General features: G+C 34.4%; 1 protein-coding gene across 1 annotated transcript in view; it reads left to right on the forward strand.

The window, feature by feature from the left end:
- CSMD1 (CUB and Sushi multiple domains 1) overlaps positions 1 to 12,046 on the forward strand; it is a 1,235,979-nt gene that overhangs the window by 1,170,765 nt on the left and 53,168 nt on the right. Inside the window, exons 53-54 of the mRNA XM_064447944.1 lie at positions 442 to 615; positions 3,891 to 4,064. Of these exons, the coding sequence (XP_064304014.1) occupies positions 442 to 615; positions 3,891 to 4,064 (348 nt within the window). The remainder of the gene's footprint in view (positions 1 to 441; positions 616 to 3,890; positions 4,065 to 12,046) is intronic.

The raw sequence follows: 12,046 nt of genomic DNA on the forward strand, positions 1-12,046 counted from the left end.
CAGAAAATGAGGATAAACTCCTTTCCTGTGCGGGTGCCAGAGCAGTGGCACAGGCTGCCCAGGGAGGTTGTGGAGTCTCCTTCCCTGGAGACATTCAAACCCACCTGGATGCGTTCCTGTGCCCCCTGCTCTGGGTGTGCCTGCTCAAGCAGGGGGTTTGGACAAGATGATCTCCAGAGGTCCCTTCCAACCCCTACCATTCTAAATTCTAAAATATACATATGAAAATTTAAACTATTTGAGTATCACTTCACCCTAAAAAGGTAGAAGGTATATCAACTGTACTCCTTGTAGTATTTGTCCTGTGCAGCGCTGCATTTGACCCTAATATATTGTTTATTGAAAGCAAGAATGAGATTTTGTTTTCCTATCAGCATTCTTGTAAATGTTGGTGAGGTTTGTAAGAATATATGTTTTTGATGGGTTGCTCTTTTATTGTAGCTGGTCACTGTGGTTCTCCAGATCCAATTGTAAATGGTCATATTAGTGGAGATGGTTTCAGTTATCGTGATACTGTAGTCTACCAGTGTAATCCTGGCTTTCGACTTGTTGGTACGTCTGTTAGAATTTGCCTACAGGACCACAAATGGTCTGGACAAACTCCTGTTTGTGTCCGTAAGTATAATTAATTTTTCATTGAATTATTACCACTATTTTAAACATATTTGAGCATTAACAATGGATTGGATGTTCAAAGGTGTTTGAATGAGGTGCTCAGTCAGACATTTATTGTACCTATTTTCAATTACAAGGGTCATTATGATAATCTAATCCAGTTTCTAACCTAGCATAGACTGAATAACTATATTCAGTAATTTCTGATTTCTGTTATTTCAGAAACAGGATGACATAGGCATTGAATTGGATTAAACAGCAGGATGCAACTGTATAACTTCATCTGTCTCCTTCTCCCTCTTTCTCCAGGGATAATTTCCATGGCAAGTGTGGGTTTACTGAGCCTCTCCCCTATTTTTTGAACAAGAATACCAAAATCCCTTGGTCTAATATCATTGTTTGGTTGGTAAAGCTGGAATACTGTTCATCTGTGCAGTTTTGATGGTGACTGCCCATATTTCCAAGTTGGCCCCCTAATATTTACCTGTGCAAGCCCAGGCATGGTAGTGGTTTATACCACAAAAATGTTAGCATTTTATTCCCTTTAGTAGGATTTTTTTCACTTAATTCACCTGCTTTTGAAACTTCCATAATTAGTTACTGGAATTATTGAGTCTTTCCTACTCTGCTTCCTTCCTCTTTTGTGTGGCAGGTTTTCTGACATTTTCTGGACCATCAGCCATTTAATCAGAGTGAGGTCTGATTTCTCTGCATTTTATGCTACTACTTTATTGTGTAGTTGATTTTATTATTCTTCTTCGGTTTTAATAAGGTTTCCCATTTATAGACAATTTTTGTTATTTTTAATGGAACATTTATATCAATTATTTCAATTTTATAATTTTTTAAGATGCCTGCAATGCAGACAGATGTATATTCGTCTACACAGAGATAGTCACTGAGATGATCAGCTTTTCTGTTCAATCCATGTTAGTATCTTTGTTTCATTTCTGAGAAAATATATTACTGGTGAGTCATTAGATTGCAAAATGTTCATTATTTTCTTTCTTAGTAGTATAATGAAAATTTCTACCTGTATACAGCTGCAGGAAGTATCTGCCAAATGTCATTGTCCTTTTAAAATCCTATTTATATCTTCAAGTGATTTATATTCATCAGAGGAGAAATGCCACCAGCTAGCATTATTACTTTTAGTGCATTAATTTTGTTGTGCAGTGAATAAAATCCCTTCAAAAGAAAGGGGCAAAGCTGTGGGGGGTGGGAGGCTATTTCTTCCTAAACTGATGATATCATTACTGTTATGAGAAGAACTGGCAGCAGTTTCTGTCGTTATAGGTTGCCTAATACTTTCCATTACAACACGGTTTTCTTTTGCTTATAACTCTGCCGGAATAAAGAGACATAGAAGATGATATTTTTGTATCAGCATCCAAGCTTCAGATTATTTTCCTACATTTATTTATTTATTCATTATTTTGTTTATTTATTAACAACTCTCATAAAAATGGGTCTGTTATTTCTGAGAAGGAAAATGAAAACACACTGTTTACCAGTGTTAGAAATGTGCTCCCTAATGTAATGCTGAAATGGTCTTCTGATTGTGCAGTGTGGATCAGGAACTAGAAATATGGCAGAGATACCATAAAGAAAGTATGGACTGTGCCCATGAAAAGTTACCACGAAATGGTTTATATTTTGTGAGATTTTTACAGAAGATCATGCATCCTTTTGTACTGGCTTTGAAAGCAATTTCAGAGTTGTAAGTACTAGACAAAAAATACTCTCTAAGCAAGTACTCAGAGTACTCCACCCATGACTAATTTAGCTTAGTTTCATATGAAAGTCTTGCACAACTTGTGGCACACAGGTGTTTCCCTATCTCTTTATTGGATAACTAGTTGTACCACACTTTAGGCAAATATTTTCTGAAAGATATTTACTTGCTGTTTATTGGGAGTTAACATGAAATCTGAAGATGTCTGATTAGTTCCTGAGAGTAACAGCAAAACAAAAATCAGAAGACTAACCTTCTTTACTAAAAGTATTAATGATGACCAAATAGCTGGGTACTTGGACTGGATTTTGTTGTTCAAGTATTATCAGCACTACCATTATTTCTACTAGATTATGTATTTTCTGTGGTGAGATGAAAGTCTCCAGGGCCTAAGAAAGATACTGTGTTAAAGACACGAGTATATATGAGAGTTATATTAAGTGGGTTGATCTAGAATAAAGTTGATCCTGTGCATGTAGTAAGATTTTATTGTGATATTTAGGGTTTCATCTTCAAATGCTGCAAAGGAGATGGGGCAGAAAGGATTCAAGTTACTTAAGTAGATATTTTTACACAATATAAGGACTAAATACATAAGTCTATATACAGGAAGGTGTCCCATTTAATTCCCAAAGATCAGTTACTGCTGAAAATACTGTTTCACAGTTGAACTCCATGATAAAATAAAAAGAAACACATTTACATTGTTTTCCATGTGTCTTTTCAATTTAAAAACCCCAAACAAACTACAGAGTAATAAAGCAATGATAAAGCTGTGTGTAAGATATTTATTTGAGTAAAAGTCACTAGCACAATGTTGAAAAGTTGTATGTGTGTGTGTGTGTATACATTCTGATTTTATATTGTCAGTACCTATGTTTTTCTATATTTTTCTATATTATTTTAATGTCTTGCCATGTGGAAAGCTAAAGCTTGGCTGTAACGACTGTATTTTATGTGTCATTTAAGCATAATCACCATGTGTAGTACACCTAATGGGAAAGATTTACTCCCAACAATGATTTCTCTATTGCCGTAAGAATATCTCAATAAAAGGATCATTACTTCAGTAAAACAGCTCAGGAACTTTGGAACAGGAATGCTTGAGAACTCTAGAATGCTCTGAAACAGCACATAAAATTGAATTTGTTTGGCCTACTACATTTTGAAGCTTGTAGGGAAAAATATTTTTTTTATTTGCATTAGTAGGAAATATAGCGAACTCTGCATTTTTTTTAAGGTATAATGCATATCAGATGGGTGTCAAAATGCATACACATATATAATTATTTATATTACAACTTTCCACATAAGGTAAAAAGTAGATTCTAAAAGTTTTATTGAAAAATTAAGATTTTTCTCCTGGCAGTTAAGAATTCTGAGTAAATATATCCTATTTTTTTTCCTTAAATTTATTATATAAATAGAAAAAACAAATTCAGAAGCAAAATAAAAAGAAAAAAGAGCTTCAACCTGCAAGTGATTCCTTGGAACAGTACCTTTTGGTTAGATGCTAGCCTGCCTATTTTTCTTTTAACAGCAATCACATGTGGACATCCTGGGAATCCAGCTCATGGAATGACTAATGGCAGTGAGTTCAATTTAAATGATGTCGTAAATTTTACTTGCAACACTGGGTACTTACTTCAGGGTGCTTCTCGAGCACAGTGCCGAAGCAATGGGCAGTGGAGTAGCCCTTTACCCAACTGTCGAGGTAAGAATCTTTCTCATACATTCTGTGCTCTCTAATGACTGATTTCAGGCATGATCCTTTATCCTGCCTTCAAAATACTGGGATATAACTCAGACACCTGACCTTTAGGAACTTATTGCCACTCTAACTTGAGTTTTTGCATTTCTGTATTGGAAAATGGAGTTAGGGCTGACTATTAGGGGAGCATAGGATTTTCAGTATTTTACCTCAAAGTTCTCAGGCTGCAATCCCTAGCATTTAGTTTATAGACATATAAAGTGTACTTTGTATCACAAAAGTTATATTACATCAATAAATTACAGTTGGCTATCTAACCTGAATTAGGTGCACTAGAGTACAGTTTCTATAAATGGTCCATTATTCCTATTAAAATATAGTTATGCAAATGAATATTCATGCATCAAAACACCATTAATTATTATGTAATTCTTAGCAATACCTGAGAGATGTTCATAACTTTTGTACATGTGAAACCTGACTTCTCTTTGCCTAGAAAAAAAATTAAGTAAGTTTTAAATGTGACTGGGTTTTTTTGCAAAGACATATCTGAACCTGATTACTAGTATGCTTTGGGTAAGATGGAGATGTTTGAGAGATGAGAATGAAGCAACAGTTTGTGTTATGAAGAAACCTCTGTATCAAATGTACATCGTAGGGAAGGACAAAAAGATAGCATTTTAAGACACAATCAAAAGTTCTCGGATTTCATTGTGTCCTTATCATTTATTTACCCAGATGCCAGTAACGTAACGAAGATTAAAAGGGAAACAAGTCTCTGAAGTTACCCTTTTGTTACTCTTTCCATTTATGGCCATTGTTTTTATTTTATTGTTTTTATTTATTTTACTCAACCTTTAGCTGTTTTTGCAGAATGTGGAACTAATATCAGATCTTTGCTCTGTTTCACCAAAATCTTTATCAGACCACTAAAATCTGTTCATTGGTGTATTGGTTTTATGTTGTATACCCTGAAATATCTTGTACTGGTGTATACATGCTTTCTCAATGCTGAATCCAATGAGATGCTGATAATATTTAGTGATGTAGTGAAATGTTTTCTTTTGAATCACTGAGGCTGATTGAATATCTTCTGGCTATAAAATAGATGTAAATTGTCAGAGATGTGAAAGGTAGGGCATGAGGTGAATCATGTAAGATGTACCGACAGATCTCAAAAGCCTGGAGAAAAGTTTTTGAGATACTATATAACCTTCAGTGCCTTTTTGTGAAGGCTCAGAAGGGAAATATATTTTAATGGTTCTAATTTAAAATGGATCTAGTTTAAAAATGTTGTTCCTGATCATATTCCCTTTTCAAAGCTGGAATTGCCTGTGTCAGTTTAACAACAGTACTAATTTCCAAATGTGTAAACCAAAACCAAATGAAAAATACTTACTCTCTGGAGAGATTTTGCCTGGTATGGAACATGCAAAAAAATAGAACAACACAAAGATCAATCAGTCAGTTGAACAATTGACCTATTTATACATGTGTGTATATATATAGAAGTTATATACATATTATATCTAAGATAGATTTTTGAGTGTTAAATTGGAATTGAAAGGCTGGGAAGATTTTCCTTCTGTAGCATAATTTGGCAAATCTTTGCTACCTCATGCATCCTCTGAAAGGACACACAAGTCAGGTTTTTCTTTAAGCTGATGTACATTTCAGTTCTTTTGTGTGGATTGTATCTCATGCCTGAATGCTGGCTACAAAACTAAGATTCTAAAAGTTACTTCACAAATTAAAAAAACCCCCATTTTTCAAATCATCTTCCACTATTAAGAATACAAGTCTAGAATTCTATTGTCCTCTCTGATTAGACAGGCCCAAGTTAGAGAGCTTGTTGAAAAGTTGGTTAATACTAAAGCAGATAAAATAACTTCTCCAGAAATGCAATGGCTAGTAAGCTTTTCTTGAGTATTTTCTTTCACTGGAAAACATAAATGTTAAATCAATGTAAGTACTATGCTTTTCATCCTTTGTAACTTGTCTTTAATGTACTAAAGGGAGTTGCAGTCCATGAAGTTGTGCTAAAGATACTAACATTAGTACTAAAAATCATATAATAAGAAGTTAACTTCAGCTATTGGTAGCTTCATTAGCTCCATCTTTTGGTTTATTAAAAATCATATTGTATTACAATGGTTGTTCCTAGGAATAACAATAATCTTTGGTGATTACCTCATCATATTGTTTCAGAGATAGCTGATGCAATTTCAAACTCAGTGTGTGTGGAATTAAACCCTTCATCCTCATTAAAACAATACAGAGATGGCAATTCCCTCAGTCACTACCCTCAGAATTTATTCAAGTGAGTTAATTAGCATAACAATATAATTATTGGAACAGAGAAGCAGGAATTTGCAAACTGTTCCTATTTAGACTCATATACCTTTTTTGCCTTTTATACTGTTTCGTATTGCTAGCCTTTACCTTGTCCCTTTACCTTGTCCGTGAGTCTTAAGTAAGCTTTTATGTGTTGAAAATGTACACTTTTTCACACATCCTGTAGATTTAGTCCAGATCTGCTCTATTTGACTGTCAGAGGCAGAGACTGCATGATTTTGCTGAAGTTCAACCCCATTTATGAAATACTTGGCTACTTACATTGAACTCAAGTACATTTATTAAAAGGACAACAAGTGAAAGTGAAAGAAAAAAAAGGAAATTTATGAAAAAAAAATAAAAAGGCTGAGAAGACTTAAAAAACATAAGAATTAGGATCCTTACAGTTACTCCAACATTATTTCAGTTGTGTCTCCTCTCTACCTACATTTTCCTTTTTTAATTCATCACATGAATTTGAGTTTGATCCAGGCCAATTTATGGTCTGAAATCTGGTTACAGACATTGGTTTTCTGAAAGTAGTGAGTACTGTAGGTGCAACTCTGCCAAGTTCCATTCACTGAAGGATGGCAAACTCCTATCAGAATGGAGTGGCCCAGAGTTCTCTCAGCTGAGTACCTACAATTTTGTCTATTCTCATGCAGCTGGTGTAAAGTTGGGCTTTTGCCTTTCACTCAGTGCTTCTTCATTTCATTCTTCTCTTCACTTAGTACTTCTTTCTCTATAGCAACAGGTATATTTCAGTGACTTACTTGTATCTCTTCCATCATGAACTGTGAGTGCCCACCTAATCTTGTCACTTACTGGTTGTCTGTTGCCTCACTGTAGTTCTGTATTATAAACCATAGAGTTGTTTAGGAACTTTAATCAATAAAGTTATAAATATTACTGATATTAGTGTAACTTGAAAATAGTGGTCAGTATAGGGAATGGATAATTAATTTTCTATACTGGAAAGTTTGTTAGTTTATGATTTGGGAGAATGTAATCTCAAGGTAAAAAAAACTAAACTCTGTCTTGTGCATCAGCAAGAAATTTATTTAAAATACAATTAAAACTGTACGTTTTACTCAAATGTCACTGCTTTTTTTGTGAAGATGTACAAGAAGAACCAAAGCTGAGTCTAAAAGCGTAGGTAGAGCATAAGAAACTCACAATAGGTGGGACAAAAAGAGATGGCCAGACTAATACAGAAGTGTTGAGGCATGATCGACCTTGAACTCCAGGTTGACATTTAAAGTGTTTGAAAAAGAGATAGGTCATAAAGTTTGCCGTTTCTTTAAGAAATCCTCCTTTTGGGTTTTCCAGAGGAATATACTGTCTAAAGTAAGAATAACTGTTGTAAATGTATTTGTGCACTAGAAGATATTTAGTTGTAGTGCAAAGGGAATAGTCAGCATCAACTTCAGTTTAATCATAGTAGCGTTACAATATTTCTGTACCATTGACCTACTACATGCATCTCTGATCTAGAAATCACGAAGATTTTATTTCAATTATAAGAATTTTTTAAATGTTGTACTAATTGTTTTGAGAATTGGTATTGTTTCGTATTTTAGGTTAGTGTGGTGGGTTGACCCTGCAGTCAGTATGAAGCAGTTTCTCTCCACTGTTTTCTCTTGTCCTCTTCTCTGGTGTGGGTTTGCCACAGGCTGCAATTCCATCAGGAATATCCATCTGCTGTGGTGTGGGTCCTCCACTGGCTGCAGAGAATATCTGCTCCCCAGTGGACTGTCTTCTCCTTTCACCTCAGTGTTCCCTCTATCTTTTCCCACCATTTTTTGTGCCCTCCTCCCTTCTCTGTGGCATTTTCTGCCCTTTCCTAAATATTTTTTCAGAGAAGCACAAACTTCCCTCATGGATCCAGCTGTGATTTGAGGAGACACTGAGATCTTGGGTATTTCAGCCTAGAGAAGGCTCAGAGTAACCTAATCAACGTTTATCTAAAGGAGGGTGTAAAAAAAGACGGCCAGACTTCTCAGTGGTGCTCAGTGAAAGGACAAGAAGCAAAGGGCACTAACTGAAACATCAGAAAAGGCTTTTTAACTGTGAGGGTGGTCAAACACCTAAGCAGCTTGCCCAGAGAGGTTGTGGAGTCTCCATTCTTAATGGTATTCAGACCTTGACTGGACAAAGTGCTGGGCAGACTCCTGTAGCTGTCCCTTCCGATCAACTATTTTGTGACTCTTTGATTCAATTTATGGCTAGAGACTTTGAGAGATGCATTTGGAGAATCTTGCTGAGGTGGTATTTGGTGTCTCCAGATGTATTTTTCTGCTGATCCCACTGTTTTAGGCTACTACATAATACAGATTTAACAAAAATAAGCAGACTGCAAGCGTTTCAGATTAAAACACAGTTTCACAGACTAAGGTAAAATGGGACCAAATTATGAGACTGTAACCTAGATATCTGATCTAGGGTAACTAGATGAGTAACTAAGGCAACTTCTTACCCATCTCTGCAAGACAGTCCAGCACTCAAAAACCACTAGAAGATGCATATAAGTAAATAGGATACAACAGTTTTCCCCAAATTAGATCAATACAAAACAAATGGAAAGGAACTTCTGAGTAAAAATGTATTCCACATATTGACTAAGGTCCTGAAACCCTACTGTTTCTAGCCTGCAACTACCAAAGCTTATTTTTAACTTGACACTGTTAAGAACTGTCGCTGAAGATGCCTATATGCTGCTGTTCACAATTAATTTAGGAATCCACTGTGAAACAAAAACTTTTGGTATTCCTTCAAAAGAATTAAAAGAGAAGTACGGAGCAGTCTGGTTCAAACCTCTGTATCAGTCAGGCGTATTCCCACGGAAGACTTCTCTCCATGCATTTACCTAGTTTAATTCTACCTGTATGTCTGGGCAAAGGAGCCTTCTCTTCTGTAAGCTGCCTCCTTCTAACCTCACAGCATAATTACATTTATATGATTTCACTGAAAGCAGAATTTGATACACCATTCAAGATTTTTACTTCAGTAAATACTATAATTTTCTACCATATGCTGTGAAAATTGCTGTAACATATTTTATTTTAGTTTTGCTTTTTTATTTATCATTTTATATAATTTGGACTAAAAGATGAATCTTCATGATTCAAAATTATTAGATATTATTTTTGCAAAAAAAGGCTTAAATAAAATAAATCTTGAATTACATTATTTATATTAAAGAAGAGCAGAAAGTCCTTACTGGTTAGATTTAAGAAATAGGAAAGTTCATTTCAATGATTGAATCATGCTGAAATGATAATTTTACATCCACAATTAAAAAAAAAACACCACAAATTGTACCAACTAAATGGCTTATATAAATTTACTCTTAATGAATTGGTAAGAACTTACCTAAAGCAAATAATAGCACTTCTTCTGGCATACACATTTACTTCTAAAATTGCTTTGTATCTAACGGGTGAAAAACATTTGTATTAAAGTTCATTGTTAGTAATGAATTATGAATATGTGTACAAAGAAAGTAAACCTTCCAGCTCCTTAAATATACTGCTGGGAAGGGATTGATATTCCTGGCAAACTTGTGTCATTTAATTCAACGGAGATTTTATGTATGACCTTTCTTTTGAACCTCAGTTGAGTTCACTTGAGTCAATAATGAACTTGGCTTCACTTCACTGAGACTGTACATGCAGTTACTGCAAGATTACTGTTTGAAGCTGTTGCAGAATTTTATTTTATTTTATTTTATTTTATTTTATTTTATTTTATTTTATTTTATTTTATTTTATTTTATTTTATTTTATTTTATTTTATTTTATTTTATTTTGCAACCAAGCTATTATGTATGCATGGGAAACATTGATATTTTCAGAAAATAAAGCTGGACAGTTGTCTCGCGCTCTTTTGCAATGATACATTGCTTCTATCTATTGTGTCAGTAGGTTAACTAATAAATCACTGGCAGGAAATTTACCAAAGAAATCATACGAGTTTTTTTGCTTGACAAAAAAAGTAGTGCACACAAGAGATCATATGTGCTACTGTAGAGCCATATGACAAAAACTTGTATGTAACAAAGTACTTAAATATATTTGTGTATCCTAATGCACTGAAAGCACTGAACTGCTTTACAGTGGTATTTTTCCCCTACTCCAGAATGCTATTATGCCGATAATTTAATAATTATTTAGTTAGTGATAGACACAACACATCAGTTTGCCACAGTTCTGGCAACCTGTTTTGGCACAGCAAGTAAAACCTTTGATGCCTTAAAATTAATACATTTTTTTTTTTTAATATTGGATTTTGGATCTGTTTTCTGAGGTAACATAATCATTAAAATACCTAGATACCTAGTTCTTGGAAAAACTCATATTCCTACTGTTTCTTTCACAAGTAAAAAAATGGCTTGTTGTGATGTTGGGATTCTTACTGAGATAAAAAACCCAACTTTTTTGAATTATCAACACAATAATATCAGTTTTAAAGTTTATATTTAATCCTAAATACATCTTTTTATATATTTTTTTAAATATTTGTAATAGTCTTTTCTGGAATGCTGAGATTACTGAAATATGATTTTAAAATAATAATTTGTTACATAGGATATTTTGACCTCCACATGAGGTCTACCTTTGCCTGTATTTATCTGATAAATACCATGCCAAATGGTCAGTTTACTTGCCTTTAAATTGGAATCAAATGGCATCGGAAAAGGTCCAATAGCCAAATATATCTTCTCTTTGGTAAACCTGCCTGAGTAGGACTTGGCACAGCCCAAATGTGCTACCCCAGAACTAGCTATGAAAATATCAAATCCTAAACCAAATATGTTTAGTATGGATTTTTTTCCCCTTTGCAGTCTGGAACTGCTTTCCATTTTGCCCTTCAGCAGAAAGCCAATCTTTGCACTTTCTCCTTTTCATAAATATCTCAACCACCAAAATAAGAACTGAATCAGATGGTCTCATCAGGACTGTGCACTCCTGATTGCACTGCAGGTCATTTTTCATATATTATGCTTGAAATAAGAACTGCTGTATTAAACATCACACTTAACTGCATCTTTCAGAATGCAAGGTTTTGCAAAAAGCTTTTCTTGCTCTGTTTTCTTTGCTTTGGCATTGGATAAACTGTCCTATCACTGCTGCCAGTTCATAAGGCAGTGTCAGATTCATAAACTGTGTCAGGAAAAGTTTATATCCTTTGATACTCTTCCCTTCAGAATTCATTATAACTTCTTATCAATGAGGTTAAGAGCTTTTCTACTACAAAAAACATGTTTCTTAAAATCAGAATTTTTTTTTTTTTTACTGGGAAGATCCATTTGGCAAAGTTGTAGAGGTTTGAGCTGCCTCATATTCTCCAGTCTGTGTCAGTAAGTCTGACACACGCTATTTGACAGGAATAAAGAATTCAATTCTCTGTTCATTTATCCTGGTTTTGTACTGAATTTCTACTTTGAAAGATTTTTCTCTCTCTCGTTACTGATAGATTATTGAAAAGCTCGGTTAGACCTTTTGTCTTATCAAGAAACTGATAGCTACAAGTAACTGTAAATTTTTTCATGTTTCCTTTAATGGGTATATAATTTGAACCAGCGGTAATATGTTCCACTCCTTCACCGACAAGAAAAATAAACTTTCTGATGACAGCTGATAGAAGGGTGG

Source organism: Phalacrocorax carbo, chromosome 3 (genome assembly GCF_963921805.1).
Source record: "Phalacrocorax carbo chromosome 3, bPhaCar2.1, whole genome shotgun sequence".
Taxonomy (NCBI): domain Eukaryota; kingdom Metazoa; phylum Chordata; class Aves; order Suliformes; family Phalacrocoracidae; genus Phalacrocorax; species Phalacrocorax carbo.